The following is a 26,282-nucleotide window of genomic DNA, read 5'->3' on the forward strand; positions in this document are numbered from 1 at the left end:
TGTGCACTTTGACATTTTTCTTCATTTCAAAAGTAATGTAGACTGAAATTACCTAAAACTACAGATGTCACTCAAAGAAACACATTAAACACTACGTCTTCAAGATCGTTTTCTCTTCGTCAACATGAAGATGCGTAAGGGCAGAACACAAGAAAAATCTTGCTAATAAGTTGCTTCCTGCAATAATTATACAAGTCAGTTTTTAAAAGTAATAAATGAAAAGAGCAAAATCTAAAGAGGCAGCAACATTGCAATCTGGGCAGTAGGTACAGAAGCTCAACTGATACACATCAGGCCATTAAAAGTTGCAGAAAAGGTAAAGTAATTGCATGAAGTGCAAGGTAAGGGTGGTCTAGAGAATCCCATGACTACAAGAAGGGCTTTAGTTTGTTAGCCTGAAGTCCGAGTTGAATCATCACAGAAGTAGCATCCAGTCCCATGCCCGGCCCAGAATCTCTGACCATGAACAAACCCACAGCCCTGTGTTTGGATGGAATATGACATCTTGGTGGGGTGTCAAAATACACCAAGAGATTACAGCAAGCAAATCAAACCCATATCAGTAATCCATGTCAGATGAGGGAAAGTTTCTGATTATTGTGACATTTTGTTTGTTATTAAAGATATTTGAAATATTTAAAATAACTTAAAGTATTAGAGGATCTGATACTTGCAGTTTAATTTGAAATGCTTCAAGGAATTTGAAATTAGTTCTGTGATTTTTTAATTTAAAAGTGTCAAAGGAAATGTAATTAAATTTGTAAACGATGAATGTTTAACATTTTCGGTCTAGTGTTTGGATGCTTAGGAAGATTGCATCAGAATTTTGGTCTTCCATGTTAGCTATTGGAAGTGTTTGTGCACATCAAACAGATTGAATGTGTGGGTGACTGTGAAATGTCTAAGGAAACTAGATTGTGTGGGAGCAACGTTTATGGTTTAACCCGTTCCGTTTTTAATTAATCCAGCATCGATCAAAGATTAAGCCAGTGTTCATATTTATATACAAAACCACCCAGTTTGTAGTGATAACAAGATTTGTAAATTGATTTCAAAGACACAAGACAAATGAGATTTTTCAATGTACAACTTTAATAACTGAGATATTATGTAAAACACCAGCAACTATAAGAATCCTATTCAGTGCGCAAAAACCCTGGTCAGATGCTACAACCCAGTGGACAGCGTCTGTTCACGTCCATCCAAACCCATAAACTCGGTGCACCCGGCCTCTGAGACATGGGACTTGATACATACTGTAAGGCCAAGTTTATTCTTTCCCCCTCCTTGCTGATGGGGATGAGGAGAACAGCGATGGCTGGGGCGTTCAGCTGGCAGATGGAGGACCCCCGAATCCAGTGGCTGTACCCCAGCACCACCAGCCTTGACAACACCAAGTAAAGGAGCCAGCAGTGGGCAGATGAGGCTCCTCTGACTGGGAGAGCGAAGCTCAAATGGGACTGGGTTGGGCCCTTGCACATTATTGGTAGGTTAAAATTGATTTTTAAACTTACAGTAAAATGCACTCTTTTTGGTGTGTAATTTTGATGAAGGCACCGAGTCATATAACCATTGCCATGTGCAGGATGCAGAACAGCTCCATCACCCCCCAAATTCTCCCATGCTATCCCTTCGTAACCAGACCCTTTCCCCTCCTCCAACGCCCCCTGTACCCCTGGTGACCGTGGGTCTGTTCTCTATCCCTACTGTTCTGCCTTTTCCAGAACGTAACATAGACGGGATCATTCAGTAGACAGACTTTTGAGTCTGGCTTCTTAGCACAATGCGTTTGAAATGCACATTATTTTCACAGTTTGTGGAGAATTCCGCAAAGGGTTGCTCACCCATTCCACCGCTCAGCCCCCAAAGGCCAGGGGTGTTTGAACAAGTTGGCCGGCCCTCCGCATGCTTACTTTTGAAGGCCTCGCCGCAGCATTTCAAACGCATTCAAAGGCAGCCATTTTCTATATTCAAGATAACCCTTTTCTGTAACCTTGAAAAGATCTTGAGAATTTGCTTTTCAAATTATTTGATTTTGTGATTGTCTGACTCTTCACTAATTATCATGAGAAAAATACTTTTTTAAGCAAATACTGAATCTAACCATTAATGAAGTTCACAGGACTGGAAAGACATTTAATCACATTTATTTTTATCTTGCAACTTTCTTATGTTAGAGCCAACACTGTTTTTTTTCGGGTGGAAAACATTTCTGTGGGCCCCTGGGAAGTCTTAGGCCCTGGGCGCCATGCCCCAAATCTGACAGCACCCCACAAGATCCAACCACTAAAGGCATCACGGTTCCAACCCACACCAGTGAGAGAAGGGCTGGAAGACAGCTTTCTCTGAATCATAACAATGCCCTTTCTTTAAAAAAAAAAAAAAAAAAATCATATGGCACAGGAGTTCAAGTTTTCTAAGAGTTTATCTCACAAACATACATACTGTGTAAAAAAAATGTATGTGCAAATGTGTTCATCACAGCAATACTGACTGGTAATAGTACTGATAAGAGTCTATCAGTAAGCAATGGCTTCCGCTGTGGTACATCACATAATGGGAAACTAGGCAGGCACGAAAAGGGGTGAGGTAGGTCTATATGTGCTCGCAGTAGGAATTCACAATTAAGTAAAAACGTAAGTTGCAGAAAAAGAATGTAGAGTCTGATTACGTTTCTGTAAAAATAAAAGTCACTGTCGTTTTGAAATGTTAGTAAATGCAGAGGAAACAAACTGGAAGGTACATGCCAAACTTCACCGTGGTCACCACGTTTCTGTATGCCGGTGCCTGTGGGTGGGGAGGCTTTCGTTAGGTACTTCGCTGTAACATGACGTTTTTATCATGAGCATGTATTACTTTGATAATCGAGAAAATTCAGTATTACTTCAAACAACCCAGACACAAGCAGGACGACTGAAAGACATGACTTGATGTTCTGAATTTCTGAGCACATCATAGATGGACAATAGACTGCTCTTGAGTTAGCAGGTTCCTTGTCCCTTTTTTTCAAGGTCAAAACCACCAAAAAAAAAAAATCAAAAAAACCCTCCTCTTTCCCCTTCTTTCTACAACCACTCTCCCATCGAGCACATCCACAAAACACAAGATTCTCTTGGTTGAGAAGTTTCTGGAAAACAAGATGTTCACACCGAGAAGGGAAACTGGAGGACGAAGCTAGAGTCCAAGTTCTGCGTGGCATCTAAAGAACTCCCAAGCCAACGACCGTGCATCTGCTCCGAAGAGACCCTTCCTCCCGGCAGCAGCCCTGCAACCCCGCGGTCAGCACGGCGGTGACGTGCTATGTAGAGACATGCGCACACGAAGCACCACATCCACAGGAGTTCCAGGGACACGCTCATGGCAAGGAGGTCTTGAGATGCTGTCCCGGAGACCTGGGAGACCAACCGAAATTTGCAGAACTGTAAGTCCAAAAGGGCCTCGGGAGAGAGACCGCTTGGAGCTGGAAAGCATTAAGTCCATCCATTTGGTGCCCCGTGGGCCTCACAGTCCGCGGTCGATGGGCCTGCGGCCTCACTCGCTGGTGTCCAAGGGAGCGCATGGTCTTGAGCTCCCACACCCAAGGAACTGCTCGGATACGACAGAAGCTGGCCCAGGGGACACTGACCCGGTGACGGCAGAAGAGCCTCTCTGCTTCCCCCCCATAATTGCTTCAAAAACTGTGAGTGTCCACACCTGGATTGTCAGTCACCTGTTCTGGGCAAGCAGCAAAGTCCGGACAGAGGATGTTGTGCGGATCACGTGGCCTTTGTGGAGAACGGGGTGGGGGGCACCCAGCCGCCTGGGCATTGGGGTCTGCCTGTCGCTTCTGCTCTCTATAGGCAGTGGGAGGGCACAGGCCACCGCCAGACACCAGGCAGTGACACAGCTGTCCTAGGAGGGGAGGACTGAGGGCGCCAGGGAAGGCTCGTTTGTAAAATGGGTTGAGTTTGTTCCTGGATAAATACAGCCAGTGCTTCCACACCATCCTATTGATGCGACCAGAAACAGCCCCGGGATGGGGACCTGAGAGCCCGGGCCCTGCCCTGCCTCAGGACAGCGGCCTCCATCCTCCAAGGTAAGATGCTCTTTTAGAAGGGGGCTTGGGGAGAGGGAACAGGATTGGGAGGTGGGATAAATACGGAGACAGGAGCACAGGGAACGCCAAGGGGCTAAGGCACCTTCCTGACTTCACTGGAAGTGGCACGCCTACATCACGGTCCTTGCTTTGCAAGGACCAGTCGAGGGAGGCCAAATGCGTGTTGGAGGCAAAGCCTGGCTTTCTGGGCTCTCAAGTCTCCTTGAATCCGCTGCCTCTTTCCCAGGGGGAGCTCAGCACCCCTCCTCGACTTCCCGTCTCTGGAGAGAGCATCCTGAGCTCCTGCCTCTCCACCTCTGGGACTCCCCCCCTGTGCTCTGGCCAGAGCCTGCCACTGATGCTCTTCTGTGTCACTCAGCCGTCTGGCCATGGGTCTCCGTGAATGGCCCCTTCCATACTGAAAACTCTCCATACATTTCTTTTAAAACCTTTTATTCAATAATATATACTTTTAAAATTATAATATGTAACTGCCCATCATGCCATATAAGCCCCCGCGCCCCCGCTGCGGAGTCTGTGGTCTGCTGGAAACCAGGCGGCCACGGGACGCGTCCAGGGGCGCGGGGGAGCAACAGTAACCAACAACCATTTTGCATACCCTTCACATTTCCCATGCTTTCTGGGTCAGGAGGAAGTCAACCGGAAGCCAAAGGCGTGGGAACCTTTTACATTCGGAAGTGAGGTTTGATATACGGTGGTGGGCTGCCCTTCAGTTGGTCTAGTTCGTGCTCGCCAAACCCGCCACCGTTTGTGTCTGCTCACGGCACGTGATCTCTCTACACTCGTTAAGACGTTTGATTTGGTTCTTGTTCTGCTTATGGAAAAGTGAGAGGAACCGCCACAGACCTGGGGAAAGAGATGGGAGGAGGGGAAAGACGCATTAATCAATGTGACCGGGAGTGAGGACAGGCCTCCCCTGTCCGTGGCTTCCTCCTGGAGGGGCCGCGCAGTGTGTGCAAGCCTGCCTTTCCTGTGCCACTTTGCGGGAAACCTAGGGGGACCATGAAATCGGGTTTGGAGTGGTACCCTTCCCAAACCTGCTCTTCTGATCACCATCAAGAGGCAGGCAGCCTTTGCACGGCCTTGTGTGAGAGCAAGGGGAAGGTTCTGGACACCACGGGGGTGACCAAGTCTCTTCCTCTCCTCTCAGGTCCGGTTGCACAGGCCACCTCTGGAGCCCCATCAGATCTGATCCACGTCACTGAAGACAGCGTGGGACTAAGAGTTACATGACTGCATTTCTCTGTATGACAGAGAAAGGGCCAAGTCCACTAAAACGGGGAACTGGCTCATACAGGGGTGAGCAAAGTAGGTTTACAGCTGTTCGTATGGAAAAAGTCGTGCAGGTTACGATTATTACAAGTTTCATCAACTCAGAAGAATGGCACAATGGCAGTGTGCTCACAACTGCAAGCCTGCTTTTGCCCGCCCTGTATTTCCTCTCTGAAAGCGTGGCCTGAACACCGTTCCTCCTCCCATGTCCAGCGCAGTGGGGTGGGAGGCGAGATGCCAGCAGAATTCTGAGTCTCAGAGCGGTACCTCAGCCCCGAGGGGAAGGACTGCGCACCTGGGCGGCCACAGGAACATCGGTCCGTGAACTCTTGGGGAAAAGAGCTCTCTCTACTGCTCAGTATTTGAGAGGCCACGTGGTGCGTACGGCTAAGAAATGAGTTTGCCTTTCAGCGCTTCAGAAACTGATTTCCAAGCATCCAACTCCACAGAGGGACCAGCCGGGGAGAAAAAGAACATTAATTAAAGACACCACCATCTGCCAAACAGCAGCACACGCCCGCGAGGGCTGCAAGGAACGGGGTGGGGAGACGTTCCTAAACGCAGAGCACTGCCACCAAGGCTCAAGTTGTGGGAGAAAACAGGCCAGCCCCAAGAAGCAGGTGTCTGAGGGGTGCAGTTCAGAAGCAAGAACCAAGAGCCAGCAATAGGCCCCCTCGCCGACACGCCTCCTGCTGTCTTCACACCGAGCGGATGACTGCAACCACCACAAACTTCCCTGCAGTTCCAGGGTTACCCTCCTCTCCCCCGAGACAGGACACACAAGCTTAAGGTCCGTAGAGCAGGGGCTTGTCGCCCTCTGGGGAAGGCGGGTGACCAACATCTTTATTTAGGCAAAACAGGACTTCCCAGGGCGTTTTTCTTCCCGCTAAGGGCAGCAGCACAGAAATTGTGCATCAGCATCCAGTGCTGCACCGAGGGGGCCACCCACCACTGTGTCTGACGCGGTCATCTGTAAGGATCGCCGCCAGGCGGCGCTGCTTTTTGGCAAACGGAAGGCGAGTCGGCTCCAGGGGTCTTGATTTACCCAAGCTTTGCACGGGGTGCCAAGTTTCTGTCCCCACCTCTCAGTCACCATTCACAGCACGAAAAGCCAGCAAGTGAAAAAACGGTTAATTTATTGAGTCAATGAAAGTTGGTTTTTTAAAAACAATCCTCAATACATGTAGTTCAGGAATTAAGTATCACATTTGTAGCACATTGTTGAGTCTCCACACAAAAGTCCGCCCACCTGCACAGCCCCACCGCCTCACCTCACGGCCTGCGTGGGGCTGTTCATCAACACATCCATGTAGCTCAGAAGCACATGCCATCGCTGCTTTTCTCAGCTGGTGTTTCCCCACCACCTCCCCTCCCCGGTCCCGTCTTAGAGTTCAGCTCGCTGACAAACTTTGGCTTCCTGTGTGCTCACGTGGACCCTGCTTTTGCTTTCAAAAGGGTTTCTATCTCCGTGACTTCGCCAGGTTGTTACCCACTCCTGTTCAGTGGTAGGAGGGGAGTTTGCTTTCCCCGTGGGTGCTCATGTCGTAATGCAGGTTTCTAAACAAACCATTTCCTCTGACCTGGCATTAAAGGAAATATTAACTGGGCTCTTAGATCCACTTCAGTGCATATACAAAAACTCCTCCAGTTGTTGCTTGTGTTCCAAAGTAATTTTGCTCCCATCCTCAGCCACGCAGCACCTGGGAGAACCTGTCCTTTCCCTGAGTAGACCCAGGCTGAGCCCCCGCCGCCAGCTCGCTGAGACTCAGCATCTGCCTGGAGAGCACCTTGTGGTCCCACTGGCACCAATCCAGGGGGAGTGCCCGCCTCAGGGCGCACCCAGAACATGACCTTTGTGCCCCCAGGTCCTCTCCCCTCGGAAGTCACATTCTCTCTTTCAACTGTTATTGGTTCAGCTTCTCCATTCACAGCCGGCTGGCCCGGCCTCTCCCAGCCCCAAGGATTCCCAGCTCTGCTGTCTCCTCTAATGAATCCGTCTGAGCACCTTCCTCTTTGCAAGGGAGAACATCTGCTTTGAGCCTCGTGAGTACCGACGTGCTGGAGGGTCTGTCAGGAGACCCGGCGAGTGAGTACCGGTTAAGTGCCCACAGAGCTGGCCTCGGCACGAGCCTCACTGTGAGAGGGCCCACGAATGCTTGGTCTGCACTATACATGTGATGGCTGCTCCCGCCCAGCCCCCTGCCACGGGGACGGGAGGGGACGGGAGGCGACAGGAGCAGGCCGGCTGATACGACCCAGGGGAGAGTGAACTGCAAGTAAACCACAGGTGAAAAGATCGAGCGGCAGTTCTGCCCTCCCCGCGGCCGCCTCAGCTGGAGGAACCCCTGCAGCCCTGCTCGCGGGGGCCAGGCTGTGATACCCGCCTGGACACGGCACAGGAGCCATTCTCCTCACCGCACCACGTCTATGTTCTTAAACACAGGCAGTACCTGAGATGACACTGTAACACTACCCTGTTCCCCACTGTTTTTGCTTTTCTTTAGGAAATAATAAGTCCTTATCATAGGCACTTTTAACCTGTTATAAGGTAATGAAGCAAACAAAATATCAAATGAAAATTACTGAGATGAATTAAGAAATATAGCTAACTGAAAAGGATAGGGGGTGGGTAGATCTACCATAGCTTAGTCTAAATATCAGACACTCTCACACACACACGCGCACACACGCACACTCACCCCTCTTTCTCAGAACTCTCCAAGACCACCTCCTAACCCGGGGACATGCTCTCAAATACCAGCGGAGCCAGGTCCATGTGGACACACCATGGTTTGGGCATAGGTTAAGAGAAAAGGTCTGGACTGGACTCACTTGTTTAGGGAATAAAACACCCTATAGTGGCAGCAGCCAGCAAGCTGGTCGAGGCCAGACGAGAAAGGAGTGGGCGATTTAAACTCCGTTCTGCCGCATGTCTAAGGCATGAAGACAGGTAAAGGACAGGTGGGAGCCAAGGAAACTGCATAAAAGCAGCGCTGCTCCTGTCCAAGCGGCGGCTGCAGAGCCAGGGCAGGCCGGTGAGCGTCTGCACCGACCGAGTCACGAGCAAAGGAGAGCGAACAAGGGGCCCGCCGGCTCTGCTCCCGGTGCTGTCCTGCCTCTGGGGCCCCGCTGGTCACTACCTCACCAAGCCCTCTTCTGGGCTCCCGGCCTGGGTGACAGGCAACTCAAAGGTGTGGGAGGAGGGCGTGGGGACGGAGGGGCGGGGCGGGGCGGGAAAGACACACAGTGGCACATCTCCCTGATAATAAACAGCTCCGTGTTGCCTCAGAGGGCACGTGAGAAGGCTTCTGACAATCCCAGAGTTTTCCTGCCTGACACGGTGATCGAGGTTCAGCCAAGAGCTCGTGCCTTGTCTTTCATTTCCAGACAGAACAAATGCAGACATTAATACACAGAATGTGCAATGCAGGCAGGGAGTATATGTAGGAGAACCTTAGCGGGATTCATTTCCTGGCTTTGGGATCTTATTTTTTAATCTGTAAGCTCAACTCTATAAATAAGAGTTTTATTTGTATTTCAAGTTCCCACCAACCAAATGACAAAAATAGAAATCTACATTTAGAGATAGGACCTGCTACCAATACCAATATGATTTTATTGGAATATGGAATGTAAACAGATGCTTTCAAACAAACAATCTACCCTTATAAAAACGTATGGCATTATTAAATAGTTAATAAAGAAACCCTAATGTGACGTGGTGGCAGACCCCTCGAGCTCCAGCCTAGCTGTGCGAGTCCCCATAGCTGTGGCGCGGCTCTGCAGCTGGGGGGCGGGGACTGCTTGCAAATCAAGTTAATGTCAAGTCCCCCAAATGAAATCAGCACTATTTTTACTTTTTAAAACAAAATCTAGCTTCCTTTGCTAACGTGAAGGCTGGCACATGGATCCCAGGCTTTGCTACTCACTCTGGGAACTCCACTTCCTCCCCCAAGACCCTCGCCGCCTGGGCTGTGGGTGGCCCTGCCCACGTACCTGCAGGCGAGAGGGACTTGTTTGTCATTGCCATCACATTCACGTATTACCCATCAGAGCTTAGAAATGCAGAGTACCCTGATTACAGCGGGGAATTACTTCTCATGGGGATAAAAAGAGGCAAAAAGGGGGTGGGATGGGGATATATTTTTTTTTCTTCGCCCAATAGGTCATTCCTGAATAAATTCTCATAGAACCTTTTTCCTCCCTCTCCCCCCTGACCTGTCTAAAGACCGACCTCCCAGCTTTAGTTATGGTTGTGAACAAAACATCTTTGTTTCAGAGATGCGTTAAAATAGGTGCACACACAGGGATGTGCTGGGAAATGGTGAGGCTTCCTTACAAGGCTGCAAAAAAAAAAAAAAAAAGCTACACAAAAAAAAATAGCAACAAGATTTTATGGTTAGGCAAATCAACAAAGGTTATAGTGAGCTCCAAGTTATGCACTTAGCATCTAACTTCTGAAGAGACGATGGACCTGTTCGTGGCATCACAGGGTTTAAAGTGACGTCTGCTGACACCCAAGGGAACTCATGAGAGTGACTGCAGTTTGCTCCCAAATTAATAGGCTTAGAGGAAACTGCAGGGCTGAGGTACATTTCCTAGAGAGCTCATGTCATAAAAAAATACATAAAACATGAATTTGTAAAAGAGTTAAAAAAAAATACTGTCGCCGTTTTAATATCTCCTGTTCGTAAGTGAGGCTGGTGTGTCAGTACAGGCTGCTGACGTGTGGCTAAAACTTGAGCCTGAATCTCACCCGAGGAAACCCAGACCACAGTGGAATAGACAGGAAGTCAGATATTCAGAGCGGGGGTCTCCTGTGAAACACAGGTGAGCGTACGACTCCGAGTCTCCCGTCTCCCGTGCATTCCACGGGGAGAGGCCCCTCAGGTCCTGAACTAGGGGCAGCGTCCCGCTCGCTGCCGGAGCGTCGGCGCCCTGGAGACTAGGACTGGGGACTTTCTTTCTTTTTGACAGACTTTTAGGCCTTTACTCTTCTTTGCGTTTAGAAGGAATGACTAGAATTTCTTTGTGTCACACTGGAGTTTTCCTTCAAGGTTTGTGTTGTGTTGGTTGGTTTTATTGGCAAGCATCAATGCCGCATTACCCGTCGCTTTCCAGTCTTCATCGGGCCGCCGTGAGACCACTGGAAAGTACAGCGTTGTCCGCACAGGGCTGGGACTGCTCCTTCACCACGGGGTCTGCAAGGCAAAGTGCCAGGTCAGCAAGGCTGGGCGGGGGGGAGGGACATCACACCGAGCCCCGCCTTCCACAGTGAGCCAGAGGACACACTGCCGGGAAAGGCAGGACCAGGAGGGCGGGGGACATGGCAGCATATGGTTATAGAAGAACCAGGTACTGAAAAATGATCAGGGTGAGCACTCATACTTCCTCAGAGTCAAGTTCAATGACTCAGACTCACAAAGAGCGGCACAGACATCTCCCACTGCTCAAATTTCTACTCACTTTCTTATGTGCTATTTTCCTTGAATACTAGTATCATACCCAACCCCCAATTTCTTCAATGCATGCACAATAATAGGCACTTCAGAGAAAAGGGTGAATAAAAAGAGCCATTAGAAGACCTAACCATTTTGCCCAGTTGGTATGGCTCCGTGGTTCATGTCGACCTATGAACCAGGAAGTCACCGTTCGATTCCCAGTCAGGGCACATGCCCGGGTTGCAGGCTGGATCCCCTGTGTGGGGTGTGCGGGAGGCAGCCAACCAATGATTCTCTCTCATCATTGATGTTTCTATCTCTCTCTCCCTCTCCCTTCCTCTCTGAAATCAATAAAAATATATTTAAAAAAAATAATAAAAAATTTAAAAATAATACACACACACACACACACACACACTTAGATGACCTAACCATTTTAAGCAATAGTAGCTAAAAAAATTTTTTTTAAATAGAAGCATGAGTATTCAGAAAAGTAGACAGATGGTGAATTACATATTGTAAACATCAGTGCTCTGACTTCCATCAACTCAAAGGGTAGAAATAGATTTCTGTGCCCTGGACCACTGACGGGTGAGACCTTTCAAATCTGCTACCTTCTAATACTTATGGGCCAATAGGTTCCAAGACCAAAGAGCGATGTCAACTTCAGGGAAGTTTCAGTTAATTGCAGAGGGGAAAAAGAAGGAAAGATGGCAATTAGTCAAGCAACAGGCTGAAAGTGTTGGTCGACTCACACAGTGAATTGTGACAGGTAGCTTAACCTCCCTTATTCTGTCTCCTCTGACTGGCTTAAACCACCCCACACTGCTGAGAATAAAGTGTGAGACGTGCCTTATCAGTGCAGAGAACTGCACGGATGCAGAACAACAAGCAACCACATAAATGGAATTTATACACAGCCTCTTAATAATTCAGATAGAATTTTAGTGACATCTTTTCATACCTGCTTTCCTTTCTGCAAATTCTTTTTACTTATTTAACTTATTTCCTTTAAAATATACTAACAGTTACATTACTTTCAACTAATTACTTGTTTTTCTGTGTGTGCTGGGGGTGTGTGTGTGATATCTTTGATTAGTTTCCAAGAAAAAAGTATATATTTGAAAACTTGTGATCTACCAACTCAGCCACTGGGAAGGGTCTAACACAGCGGTTGCCAACCTTTTGGACCTCGCGGACCACCAGTTGGAGACCGCTGGTCTAACAGACCAGACTCAAGGGAGCTACGAGCAAATACCTCCGGGATCAAGAAGCAGACCTGCCAAGTTGTCTCAATGGTCTAGAACTAATGAGGCCGAATTCCAATGGCATTAATTCAAATACCTAGAATTCCCTTGACCAGCCTCAAAGATAAAGGGTGCAAGAACTTTTCCTTTAAAAAAGGGGCCTCTGCAAAGCGCCTGGAGACTCACAGAAGTACGGGTGCTCCATGGCCTCTTTGGCAGTCAGTCTCTGCTGATGGTCATATCGCAGAAGTTTGTCCAGAAGATCTAGGGCCTCGGGGCTGACGAGGTGTCTGTTCTCGCTATGTATAAAGTTTTCCCAGCGTTTCCGTGAATGTCTGTGAAGAAAAGGGGAGCATTAGCGTTCTGAAACAAAGTTCAACAAGATCCTTATGTAGTGGGGCCAAAACCAACAGAGAGTACGGCACTCGTTACAAGCTCCTTAAATCTCATTCTGGCTACCTGCCCCACCCCTACAGCTATGATCCCAGCCAGTGCACTTGCTAACATCTGTCTGATCCTCAAAAACAAAACAGTGCTCCATGACTGATGAACTAATTAAGACGTTTACATCTGATTCGGATGTAAAAGATTTAGATGGCTTTAGTTAATTCTGGGCAAGGCACAGAGGTGACTGAAAAATTGTTATTACTCAGTCATTATATTTAGAGCTGCTGGCCTTAGAAACATGGGTTTCATAAAATACTATTTGAAAAATTTCAACACATTTTCAACTCTATCTGAAAATAGGCTTTAAAATTACCTTATAAATAATCCATTACAGAGAACAAAAGAAATGGTTTCTTATTCAAAGAATCACAAATTTCTAAGATTTTTCCATTAAAATAAGCAGATGTTAAGCCAGAAAGCTCTTTTTCTGTAACATTATAATTTTCTATTGATAAGCAGGCGATCTCTTAGAAAAGTAAAACTATTAGAAGACACCTGTAAACAATGCCCAAATATCTCAAAATAAGTTAAGAAATGCACGGGGGGCGGGGGGGGGGGGGTAGTAGAAGGCTACTTGATTTTGATACAATTAGAAAGGGGAAGAGCTTTGGACAGTGATTTCGCCAACCTTTCCCCTCCTGCAGGGGGTGAGTTAACACCCCTCCCCTCCTCTCCCTCTTACTTACTGTCCCAGGATATCGTTGAAGTGCGGGTCTAGGTCTATGTGATACTTCTTCAGATACCCATACAGTTCATCTGTCCCCAGGACCTTGGCAATGCGAACAAGCTGAAACACAAACAAACTGACCAAATCACCGCACACAGAACTCCCTGCACGCCCGTGAGGACGCTGTGGCAGGGAACCAGACTTTCCACCCACGACTTCCCCAGGGACCAGGTACAGACCCAAGCCCGGGCAGACGGGCAGCAGACCCAAGGACACGAACACACATGAATGCAGATTTCCAACATGCCTTTGAAAGGATAAGGCAACTTACTACAGGAATCATCTAGAAGCTGACGATTCCTAGGACATCAAATTTAGTGACTAGAATCTAGTTTTATTAGGTAAGGAGGTGCCTGACTGCACAGGCTCACTTTGAAGTTGGGCATAAGATAAGCGTCATCTATCTTTGGAGACCTGGTAACCGCAGGCAAATTTTGTGAACTCTTTCACCCTGAAGAAAAGCGTGTATGAGGACACTGAGAGCGAACCAGTGGCTCAAGGACAGCACCCTATCAAGGGATGCCACTTTCTTGGCATCTGCCCCCAAGTGGATATGAGCCAGATGGTGTCACTCACCTGGTCATAGTTGTCCTGTCCGTGGAAGAAGGGTTCCTTTCGAAAGATCATGCTCGCTAACATACAGCCCAAACTCCACATGTCCAAGCTATAATCATACATCTGAGGAAATAAGGACAAGCAGTCAGTCACAGGTGCTCCATTTTCCTGAGCCAAAAAAAGAGGTAGCTGCAGAAAATCAGCAATGATCATTCTGGGATGGAACAAAGACCAGGCTTTGAATGTATCCAAACTGACTCAATAAAAACCAAGAAGCCCGGCCGGGTGGTTCAGTGGTTGAGCCTATGAACCAGGAGGTCACGGTTTGATTCCCTGTCAAGGCACATGCCTGGGTTGCAGGCTCAATCCCCAATAGGAGGCTTGCAGGAGGCAGCCAATCAATGACTCTGTCATCATTGATGTTTCTATCTCTCTCTCCCTCTCCTTCCTCTCTGAAATCAATCAAAATATATTTTAAACAATAACAACAAAAAACCAAAACAAAACAGGAAAAAGGAAAAGCCCTTATGGAAACACAAAAAGAGCCCAGCGGCACTCCGCTAACCACTTTACCTGGTAGTCCACAAGGAGCTCTGGTCCCTTGAAGTACCTGGAGGCCACGCGGACATTGTACTCCTGAGCAGGATGGTAGAACTCTGCCAGACCCCAGTCTATCAGTCGCAGCTACAAATACGACAGAAATACATGTGAAAGGAGCGTTTCTAGATGCCTGTGCCTGAGAACAGGGCCACACCACAGGAAATGGTAATTATTTGGCCGTATGAAAAAATGTCAGCAAGTGCACTGACAAAAAAATTGTACTTTCAGTAACTGCATACGAGGTCATTTCTGAATGGCACTCAGAATCGTATTTGCTTTTTCTTTTTTAATATTTAAATTATCCTGGCTTATTCTCTTGAGATCAATAGAGCTTAAGCTTCTCTCTGGCTCCATACAACCTGTATGTGTAGTACATGCCCCATCATCAACAGCTTTCATTATAAGCTGTAGTTGTAACAGCAAGGGTGGGGGTACACGCCCCATTCCAGGATTGAGGCATTGCTCTAGCCTCTCATTATCTACTAGGTGATTCATTTATTCAACAATCAGGGACGACCAGCATTGGGCATTGAAACTAAGAGGGATCGATTATATTTCTAAGGCAGGCAGATTGGTCTGAGGGTTCGTTAAGCAGCAGAAACCATCAGCAGCGGTTTCTTTCTTGAGGCTCCCTAGAAAACCATGACGACAATAAACAAGTGAGTACAGTCAGGCTCGGCTACGTTCCTTGTGTACTACACGTATGCGAGTAGGAACCCGCACCGGGAGGCTGGGAAATAACAGTATCACCAGTCTGCCAATAGCACGGGTCTCCAGAAACCACCTAAGTCCTGGCCAGGGGTTGGGCTACACCTTCCAATGGAAGGCTGGCGGCTGCCTAGCTGGTATGGTACCTTTTTCTGTTGGTGATCTATCATGACATTGTGAGGTTTCACATCCCTGTGCATGATTCCCTTGCTGTGGCAGTAATCCAGAGCCTATTAGGTAAGAAAGCACAGAGAAAGGTAAGCAAACCCTCTACCACCCCCACATGGCAATCATATTCGCATTTGCTTGACAGCTTGACTTGGATAGTCTCCCCAGGGGCAGCTTACTGTCTGTAACAAAAGAGAAGAAACAGGCCTCAGGAGGCAGCCCTTGCTCTCTGCAAACCACGCTGGCAGCTGGGAGAGGGCTAAGGAGGCGACATCAAGGCTTTGATGGCAGTTTCTTAAAATGGGGGAAATGAGCCCTGGCCAGTCTGACTCAGTGGTAAGAGTATCAACCTGTGCATTGAAGGGTCAAAGGTTCAATTCCTGCATGTACCTGGATTGCAGGTTCCATGTCTCTCTCTCTCTCTCTCTCTCTCTCTCTCTCTCTCTCCCCCTCCCTCCACCCCCGCCCCCTTCCCCACCACACTAAAAATCAATGGGAAAAATATCCTCGGGTGAGGATTAACAAACAAACATACAAAAACTCCTCTCCTACTTGCAGCTAGCCACCTGGGTTTAGAAATCATACATTAATCTGTTCTGATTTTATGTGTTTAAAATCAGACCTGGGAACCTCACCGGAGTCACCTCTCATAGAGGTTCAATGACACGCAGGAGTCCACGTGGACATGAAGCACGACACCCAAATATATATTTCAGCGTGGCTTGTTTTTTAGGTGTCTTATGGGGGTTTTCTAGGTTAACACACATTCTAATATTAGTATTACCCTAAAAAGCAATCCCTGAGCCAGTTGGTCTTTAAGAATTATGATTATAGCCCGGCAGGTGTGGCTCAGTGGTTGAGAGTCAACCTATGAATCAGAAGGTCATGGTTTGATTCCCCGTCAGGGTACATGCCCAGGTTGCGGGCATGATCCCCAGTGGGGGTGTGCAGGAGGCAGCTGATCAATGATTCTCTCATCATTGATGTTTCTCTCTCTCTCCCCCTTTCCATTCCTCTCAAGCTGGCCTTCACTCAATCCCCACGCCCCTCTGCCCTCTACTCCTCCTCCCATGCTCTGTTCCCAACCACTAACCTGCTATCTGTTGCTATGATCTATCTGCCCTTTAGACATTCATACAACAATACAATGAACAGTACTCCATCTTCATTCACTCAGATGTTTCTGAGAGTCACCCATATTGCTTTTCTTCTGGCTGAGCAGTATTCCACTGTGTGACTGTACCAGCTGGTGGACAGTGGGGTGGTTCCCACTTTTTGGCTCTTAAGAATTCGCTGCTTAAGTTCATGTACAAGTCTTTGAGGTGACACGAGCTTTCATTTCTCTTGGTGGAAGTGCCGGATGGCATGTAGGTTTTACATTAACCTTTCAACAAATCTGCCCCAGTTGTTTTCCAAAGTAGCCGCACCATTTTACATCGCATCCCCATCAGCAACGCGTGAGGGTTCCAGTTCCTCTACATCCTTCCCACACTTGTCCTTGTCCACCTTTTTGCTTATGGCCGTTCTAGTAGGTCTGCAGTGGTATCTCACTGCAGTTTTGATTTGTATTACCCTCATGAGTGATCAAGTTGAACATCTTTCCTTGTGCTTGTCAGCCTTTATCTTCTTTGGACAAATGTTGACTCAAATCTTTCATCCATTTTTTTATTTGGGCTGTTCTTGTTTTATTTATTTAGTTAGTTTCCCCGTGTCCTGGCGCTTGAGGATAGAACCGGCGGACTGGAAGCCATTGGCACCGGAGACATGCTGCCAAGGGGGCAGGAGCCCCTACCTGCTGCCTCCATACATTACGGGGACTGGGGCCACACCCAGGCCCCGCCAAGAAGAGGAGGGTTGTTTTTGTTTTAAATTTAAAAAAGGAAAGAAAAAAAAAGTGCTGCCAAGATTAATGTTCTTCCCCTTCCAAGAAAAAAATGACAGTGCTCATATCTGACACTTGCGTGATGGACTCTTATGACTGGAAAAATGGAAAGGGCTTGGTGTCATTCCTGATGGGTGATGGGATGTGTGTTATTTTTCATGCCACAGTTTGTGAATTGTAAATGCGGTTTCCTATTTGTCGTAACTGGGCAGAAATCTTTTAAAAATTCAATAAAAATACAAATGTTTAAGCAACTAAAAAAAAAAAAAAAGTTTTTGCTCCTGAACCTCCCTATTCTACACAATATAACTATTTTCATGAATTTCAATAGTAGGCCCTTTAGCTCGTCTTAAAAAGCACCTGAAGCCTGCCTGAGTCCCATAATATCCTCCGTGAGTGACAGTGACAGCAACCCAGCATCTCAGGGTGCCTACTCTGCTTGGCACTGAGGGCTCTTGGCGTTTTCCATGGGACAAGATGAGGGTTTCTCAACCTTGGTACTGCTGACATTTTGGACCAGACAATTCTTTGTTGTGGGGAGCTGCCCCACACACTGTAGGATGTCAGGCAGAATCCCCACTACATACCAGGTTACAATAGCACCCCTCCAACTGTGAAAACCAAAGACAGTTCCAGACTGCCAAATGACCTGGGTACAAAGCGGACCTGACTGAGAACCACTGGCCTAGGCTAGCAAGGGCACTGTACCAGGCATCCTTGTGTGGGAGGGAGGCCAGAAGCCAGGGAATGGTCCTTCGCACCAGCATCCAGGTATAAACCCTTTCCCTTTCCCTAGACACAAAAGAGGCTACAGTGTCCGATGCTTTTTATATGAAGGTCAGAAACAGGCAAAACTAAACGGTGGTGATTGCCCTGGAAAGGTAGCTCACTTGGTTAAAGCATCATCCCAATACAGCAAGGTTGTGGGCTCTGTCCCCGGTCAGGGCACACAAGAATCAATCAATGAATGCATAAATAGGTGGAACAACAAAAATTGATTTTAACCCCCCCCTCCTCTCTCTCTTGAAAAATAACTAAAAATAAAAATAAAAACTAAACTATAGTGGTAGAGGTCAGACTACAATCTTCAGCGAAGGGGACACTGAACAGAAGGGGGACAAGAGAGCCTTTATGGGTTTTCATACCATTCCCCACCAGCCCTGTGCAACAGAACTTCCTGCGATGCAGAAACACTCCATCTCCGCACTGTCCAATACGGTAACCACAGCCACACCAGGCCACTGGGTATGTGGAATGTGAATAACAAAGCTAAGAAGTTCACTTAATTTAAATGCCTACCTGCAGGCAGAAGCTACTATTCTGGATAGCATAGCTCTGTGTAGATTTGGGTAAAGGTTTCACTTAGGTGAAATCCAAAAAAACTGTACACTTAAGATTTAGGCACTTCGCTTATGTAGGTTCTACTTCAATTTGATTTTCTCTTTTGTTCTGTTTTAAAGCAAAGCTGTAGCAAGACTCCCGTGGCTGTGCCCTGAGATAGACCGGGGTCCTGAGGACAGACCTCCCTGAATCTGAACCAGACCCGACTCTGCGCAACTCGTGAGTCACGAGCAATCATGGCAGCCTTCAACCTGTTTCTACATTTTCAACGTTTAAATGTTGCCTCTTCTCCATCCCTGTCCCACCTCCCCCAGAGAGAACATCTAGTGAGTGCTGGTTCTGTTATCTTGCCTAGTCTTTGCCCAGATGAATTAGGACGCACACCTGGGATGTGAGATTCGCCCGATGAAAGGAAATTCACAAAGGGGATTAATTCTTTTGCCAAGTTTACTAGTCAGACTCCCTGTGGAGATATTGGGGGAATTCTTTCAGTTTTAAAACCTGGTCGTTTCTGACCACTAAGCATGAAGGACGTTTTCCCAATTTCATCCGGGGTTCCATGCCCCATCAGCAGAAAGTACGCCCCTACCACCTCGCTGCTGCCTCTGGAAAACGGAGAGGACACCAGACACCGGGCGCCGCCCGGGTGAGCAGCTGTGAAGACCTGCGTCACTGGACGTCTTACCTGGTCAATGGGCCACTGTGCCAGGTTTCAACCTTACCTTTGGGGTGCTGGCCTATCTCAAACTCTTGGTATTTTGTTCAAGCAATGATTCCCAACTCCATCAAAACTCCATCTTGGCATTTTTCAATAACGCCAACACCTCCATCACTTCTATGTTCTTTCAGAGGTTCTTAATTTGAGATCCTCACCCCTCCTAAAACTTACACAGGCACTTTTGGAGTGATTTCACTGTTTTCATTAGATTCTTAGTGCTCCGTGACACTAAAAAACTTAGGAAACATCGGTCCACTCCATTTCCTAAACCTTTTTAGAATTCTTTACCTAAACGTTTACCTAGACAAACTACAAGAGATCACTTCTCCATCAACCAGTAACGCTTGAAATTCTCAGTCTTGGGATTAGTAAGTCTTCTAGAAGGTCCAGCCATCACTCTCCCTGCATGTCAAGGTTACCTAGCCAGGGCTAGAGGCTGGGTTGTCTCATATAAGAAGGGGATTGTAAGAGACGGCAAGAAAGAGATGGCCAGGAATGCCTGCTAGCCTGGTATGCACGCCCTCCACAACGTGACCTCAATGCTCCGCCCATCGAGAGGTGGGATCCACTTCCCACCCTTTGAGTCTAGGCTTAGCCACGTGACTTGTTCTGGTCAACAATCAGAAACATGACACAGAAGAGTGCTTACGTGGCACTTACACTCTTGCTGCTAGACCTGCACGGGAAGGGCCCAGACTAGCCTCCTGGGGGACCAGGCCTCAGCTACTCCAGCTGCCATCCAGACATGAACGAGGCCATCCTGGACCACCCTAGACCACCTTGACCAACTGGCCCAGTTAAGTTTTCCCAGACCAAAAGACTCACCCAGCCAACCCACAGAATTATGGGAAATAATAAACTATCTGTCAAAAGTTGCTAAGTCTGGGTGACTTCTTATGCACTCAAATCAATAGTAAATATTGATTAAGCAGCGAAAGGAAACCCAGGGGCAATAAGAGCTCTGAAGACGGAGGCTCTAATCTCCGCTATGATGCCCCTGGCCTTGGCCTTCTCTGTCAGTTCCACTGGAAACTTTCTACGTAAAGATCCCATGATGGAGGCCTCATGGAAAAAAACACACCCCAAAACAACAAACAAACAAAACCTCCAAGTACTCTGGCTATCAAGAAACATCCTGCTCGTTCTCTGTTCTCTCAAAAACTCCCCCCTTAATGAATAAGGCTGAACAGAATTCACTGTCCACGGACGCCACTTACTTTAAGTAGTTCATACATATAAAACCGGATATCAAAGTCTGTCAGGATCTGGTAAAGTTGCTGAAACAGATTTCAGAAAACAAAGTTACGTTAGTATCATTACATCTTGTCATCCAAATGTTGGTCATTATTCTCTGTCAACTTTAAGCATGAGTCACTAAAGAATCCCAGAACGTTTTACTCCCTGACCTGCAACAAATGGGGACACAGACTACAGAGGGTCTAATACTTCAGCCTTCCAAAGAAAGAAGAAAGGAATTCCAGGGAAGAAAACCATTTATTCCAACCTGGATCCTTTAAAAACATGTTTAATGCTCCCTGATTTCAACCCCCACAATCGCACCGTCTTGGAGATGAAGCCGCAATTGTCCAACTGCACGTCAAACAAACCCGCCCCACTGCGGCTGTAGAGCAGTGGTCAACAACCTTCCGGACCTCACGGACCACCAGCGGCCCGCAGACCACTGGCTGGCGACCGTGAGTGTAGACGCAGTTCTGTGGATAGGAGACCCTGAAAAACTGCATCAGCCCATGTGGAAAAACAGTGGCAAGACAGCCTGTTCACGAAAGAAACACGAGGAAACCCAGCTGCTATAGCATTTGGAAATGGCGAGACTTAAAAAAATCGATACCCTCCACTCCTCCCAAACCAATACCAGGCTGGGAAGAGAACGCTTCATAGGCAATATTGATGAGAACTAACTAAATCAATGTTTTAGGGAAAAGAAAAAAGGAGAGGTGGAGTGAAATGTTAAACAACCGATTCACAAATGAACATTTTCATGATTGATAATCCAAAGACCCACCCACTGGGAGATTTTTGAAATTTTTCAATTTCTAAAAGGAAGAGTAGTTTTTATGAATCAGGTTCATTCAAACACGAACCCTTGTCAAAACTCTATTATTACTTTTGATCATCAATTCCAAGGAGATCGCATTCCCCACCAGGCCAAGCAGCACTGCCGATGAAATTAATCAGCACACCGTTATGAAATACTAGAGGCCCAATGCACGAAATTCATGCAAGGGGCTCGGCCCTCACAGCCTCGGCCGGCCCTCCCCCAGCTTCGTCCAGAAGGTCATCTGGCTGTTTGGTCTAATTAGCATATTAGCTCTTTATTATATAGGATGTTTTGTTTCTCCTTTATTGGAAGACTCAAGCAATAAAGAGAGAAGCTCTTCAGGAACAGAGAACAGTGTCTGTGTAATAAAGGGGGAGGGGTGGGGAATAAAACTACATACTCACACTTGCTTATATCTGTAAGAATGATGAGATTAATAAAAAGTGGTTTCATATATATGGGGCGTGGGGAAGGATGGACACTGAGGCACAGGGGAATAAAGCAGATTTTTCCTGCATACCAGTTCATATTTTAGATATAGGCAAATACATTACCTGTTTAAAACAATTTTTTTTTACTTGCTAAAAATCAAATTTAACAACTTCTAAGAACATCAGGACTTCTTTTTCAAATGTTCCCTTTTAAATCAGAGTGGCTCTCCCTCCAGCCCTGCAAGGCTATCTGATTTCATCAACCCCAGGCAGCAGCCAGCTCAGGCACCACAGAGAATGGAACCATACGTTACAGTACACATACCAGTGGTGCCCACTGGAGGCTGGCCCGGTTGGGCCCCAGCTGCACTCAGGCACAAACACCTCTGCACTATTTCTCAGGAGATTCAACTGCGTAGCAGCCCAACACTCAAGTTTTTTGTTCTCCCCAGCGCACCCCAATCTGTATGTACAAAACCGGGTGAAGATACCATCTCTCTGCGTGTCAGGTCAGCTTCTCCTGCGAGAGTTAAGGAGATCACTCCCAGAGATGATGCCAAGTTGAACCTCAAGTCAATAAATAGGCCATAAAAGGGAAAACAGCATTTACCACCCCTCAGAGGCCTGGGATAGATTATTTCCAGAAATGAATATGGGCTATTTTACTAGCTGGGTGTTATCTGTGGAAGGTGGTATCATGTGGTATCTATATCACACATCTGTGTAAATGAATGTCCTTGGTCTGCCAACACAGCATTCCAACTACTCCATCCAATATCAATTTTATATAGTACAAAAAAACACTAGCTGAATATAGTGCTTAGGCCTAACACATTCTAAGTATTACCATGTATCTTTTATTATCACTTTGACACACATGAAGTGTTACACCTGATGATTTCCAGGAGAAATCGACCAAAACAGTACCTCTACCATAAAGTGAATTATCAAGGGAAAAAATTAATAAGGCCCTAAAAGATCTGAACTAAATTACCAAGCTTGATATAAAAACTGACCATGTACTAAAGTCACAAGAATCAATCATCAAAAAATTCCAAATAATAAACATTATATGGATCAGGTTCTCTGGACACAGTGCAATCAAATTAGGAATCGATAATAAAATGATTTTTTTAAAAGTGGGTTCTGGATCATATGTTCACAACCATACAGCTGAAAAGGACATTCCGTGGACAGTAATCACTGGGACACCTTTTAGTATGGACTCTATGCTGTCTATTAGGTGGCACGACTGCATAAATATTAAATTTCTTAAGTGCGCTGTGGTCATGTAGGAAAATATCCTCCACCCAGTGCTAGCATATTGAGGAGTGAAGTAACGCAATGTTTGCAACTTACTTTAAGATGACTCCAGCAAAAAGACAGAGATAAAGAGGGGAGTGTGTGCGTGTGTGGGGGAGGGTGGAGAGAAATAACTGCAAATGTGACAAAATATTAACTGGTAAATCTAGACGAGTAAAATAAGGGCACTGACTGTGCTACTCTTTCCAATTCTCAGTCGGTCTACAAATGTTCAAAGAAAAGTTTGGAGAGAAAAACCCAAATCACAAGATGGGACTTTGTATTTCTGCTTTGAAAATGATACAGAAGTGAGTTCCATAACCATGAAATGTAGCGAAAATAGTGCTTGGGGTTTACAGACTTCAGGAAAGAGAGAGCCCGGCCGGGGTGGCTCAATGGCTGAGCACTGACCCATGAACCAAGAGGTCACCAGTTCAATTCCTGGTCAGGGCACATGCCCGGGTTGTGGGCTCCGTCCCCAGCAGGAGGCAGCTGATCAAGGTTGATGTTTCTGTCTCTCCCTTTTGCTTCCCCTCTTTCTAAAATCAATAAACACATTAAACACACACACACACACACACACACACACACACACACAAAAACTCCATGACATTTCAGATACATGTTTGAGCATAGAAACTCACCAGAAAAAAGAATTAGAAAAAGAGAGAAAAGGCATGAAGAAAACATAATGGGGGGAAAAGACACATTTTCTCAGTGAGAAAATAGAAGATATTACATAAAACATAAAAGAACAGGATACGATTTTAAAAGGTCCGGAGAACAAAACAGCTCTACGATAGGAAGTCTAACATCCGAATGAGTTTGAGAAAGTGAGAACAAAGAAGGGAAGAAAATCAAAGAACATGAAAAATACTTTTCTGAAACAGAAGGACACGACTTTCTAGATTGAAAACGCCCAGTTCGTATCCAGAACGAAGGATGAAAGCGACCCATATAAAAGCATGTCACGGGGCAGCCTCAGAGCCTGGGCAGGAAGGGAGACCCTGCAGGCTTCCAGAGAAAAACAAGTGACAATCACAGACGATGAAACCACAATGGCTTCAGTGGTAAGAGCAGAACAATCCCTTCAAAAGGCTGAGGAAATTATTAATTACAACCTAGAATTCTATACTGTGGAAAATATGTTAGTTGGGAGGATAAAATAAAGATGTTTTCAGATACGCAAGCCCCTAAAAACATTAAAATCCCATGATCCTTTTTGAAAAAGCTCCGAGACCATGTATGCCATCCAAACATCCCCTTTGTAAGAAGTCAGGTTTCTCTAGGGAAGTAAACACTGACCTTCTGCCACTTGTCAAATCCACCTGGCAATTTAGAAACACAAATGCTGAAGTGAAATTTTACATGTGGCTGGACAGCTGGTAAGAACTCATTAGGAAGCAGAGGCATTTAAAACTAAGGGATTTTAATATGAAGCTCCATGAAGATTGGCTTTGAAATGTTTGCATTAGAAAGATGTTTGGCTTCATGAAAGCCTGTTTATTTCTTCAGAAACACACACACACACACACACCTTGATAAACCGGGGTCACTCATAGCAAATTAATGAAAAAAATGTATACCCCACTTTTTAGAGTTCACTATTGGAGTCATAAGGAAACTTGTTACATACGAAGAATGCAACACTGTATATAAAACTTGCTTGTTGTTTTAGAAGTGCTTATTGTTCACTGATTAACTTTAGAGCCGCTGTAGAATGATTACCTAAGAAAAAAATTAAGTGCGAGGGTAAGGTTCTTTTATTTTCACCCAAAAGCATCACTCCCAACAGCATATTTCAACTGCTGATTTGATGTCCCTAACTTCCATCCCAACAAAACCACAAGCCTTTTATTCACTGGCAGAGTTGTAATCACCGAAAAATCTCTAAATGCCCCTAATATCAACACCGCTTTTGATTTTTAAAAAACTTTCTCTGCCGAAACCGGTTTGGCTCAGTGGATAGAGCGTCGGCCTGCGGACTGAAAGGTCCCAGGTTCGATTCCAGTCAAGGGCATGTACCTGGGTTGCGGGCACATCCCCAGTGGGAGATGTGCAGGAGGCAGCTGATCGATGTTTCTCTCTCATCGATGTTTCTAACTCTCTATCTCTCTCCCTTCCTCTCTGTAAAAAAAAATCAATAAAATGTATTTAAAAAAAAACAAAAAACTTTCTCTTCTCATATTGGTTTTCATATTGTGCTCTACCATGTCCATCATGCCTGGCCCCCAAACCTTGACATGAGTTAAGGTTGCGGTGTTTGAAAAACACTAAAAACAAATTCATGAAAAACCGGCTTAATACTCTGCTTTCGAAGAACACATCATAGTCTAAATTAATATAAATATAAGAACTGTATGAGGCTGCCTGGCACAGATGCCCAGGAGCCCCCAGGTGTCTGGGAGCACCCCAACCTGAATGGACCCAGGGGTAAGGACTGCTGCACCCACCCTCCCCTGCACCAAGGCAAAGGCTGGGGCTTTAGCGCTTCCTGCTGGTGAACTGGGGGGCTGGGAGCTCAGTCCAGGAGAGGGGAAATGAGTATCTTTTTAAATGTCTACAGATGGTGCATGTGTCTCTCCAGAGATGCTTCCAGTTAAGAAATAATTTAAGAGTCGGGTATCTTAATAAAATGTGCAAATGCAAAAAAAAAAGAAAGAAAGAAAGAAAAAGAAAAAAGAAAAGAAATGTAAATAACCAGGGCAGGGCTTTTCTGCGCCATCTGCTCTGTATACAGTGTGCATGAACACACACCATCTGAGAGTCTGACTCCAATGTATTGCTTCTTTTCACGAGCCCTGCACCCACTCATCACTTGCTATCAGCAATGTAAGTAAGATTCCTAAGAAAATCAAAGGTAACATCTACCTAAAGCTGTCCTCTCAAAGAGGAGTGGAAGCATTAGCTTAGACCAGCCGTGGGCAAGGGCCGGATCCAGCCCCTTTGAAATGAGTAAAACTAAAAAAAAAACAAAAAAAAAAACCGTACCCTTTTATGTAATGATGTTTACTTTGAATTTATATGAGTTCACACAAACACTCCATCTATGCTTTTGTTCCGGCCCTCCAGTACAGTTTAAGAACCCATTGTGGCCCTCGAGTCAAAAAGTTTGCCCACCCCTGGCTTAGACCCAGCCCAGCAGCTATTCCCAGAGCAAGCGAGGCAAAGGGCGATGAATAACTACACCGAATGCAAGAGCTCTAACCACTGTCTGCCTCCTGGAGTCATGCCAGAAGGAATCCAACGTGTGATTTCCTGCTCACCAATGACCTTTCTGCCCTCGTG

The 26,282-nt window shown here is 46.3% G+C and overlaps 2 protein-coding genes across 3 annotated transcripts in view; one reads left to right on the forward strand and one right to left on the reverse strand.

The window, feature by feature from the left end:
- Positions 1 to 26,282, forward strand: part of NLRC5 (NLR family CARD domain containing 5) — a 940,085-nt gene that overhangs the window by 719,650 nt on the left and 194,153 nt on the right. The window lies entirely within an intron of this gene.
- The window catches only part of CSNK2A2 (casein kinase 2 alpha 2), a 35,369-nt gene continuing 13,606 nt past the window's right edge, over positions 4,520 to 26,282 (reverse strand). Inside the window, exons 5-12 of one of the 2 annotated variants that reach the window (XM_081107950.1) lie at positions 20,420 to 20,479; positions 15,240 to 15,323; positions 14,359 to 14,469; positions 13,807 to 13,908; positions 13,190 to 13,290; positions 12,243 to 12,391; positions 10,476 to 10,569; positions 4,520 to 4,942 (exon numbers count right to left, since the gene is read on the reverse strand). In XM_081107950.1, the coding sequence (XP_080964076.1) occupies positions 10,493 to 10,569; positions 12,243 to 12,391; positions 13,190 to 13,290; positions 13,807 to 13,908; positions 14,359 to 14,469; positions 15,240 to 15,323; positions 20,420 to 20,479 (684 nt within the window). In that variant the 3' untranslated portion in view covers positions 4,520 to 4,942; positions 10,476 to 10,492. Of the gene's footprint in view, positions 4,943 to 9,746; positions 10,570 to 12,242; positions 12,392 to 13,189; positions 13,291 to 13,806; positions 13,909 to 14,358; positions 14,470 to 15,239; positions 15,324 to 20,419; positions 20,480 to 26,282 lie in introns of those variants that run through there. The other variant, XM_081107949.1, reaches the window with a different exon arrangement.

This window comes from Myotis nattereri, assembly GCF_964212035.1.
Source record: "Myotis nattereri genome assembly, chromosome: 15".
NCBI classification, from domain to species: domain Eukaryota; kingdom Metazoa; phylum Chordata; class Mammalia; order Chiroptera; family Vespertilionidae; genus Myotis; species Myotis nattereri.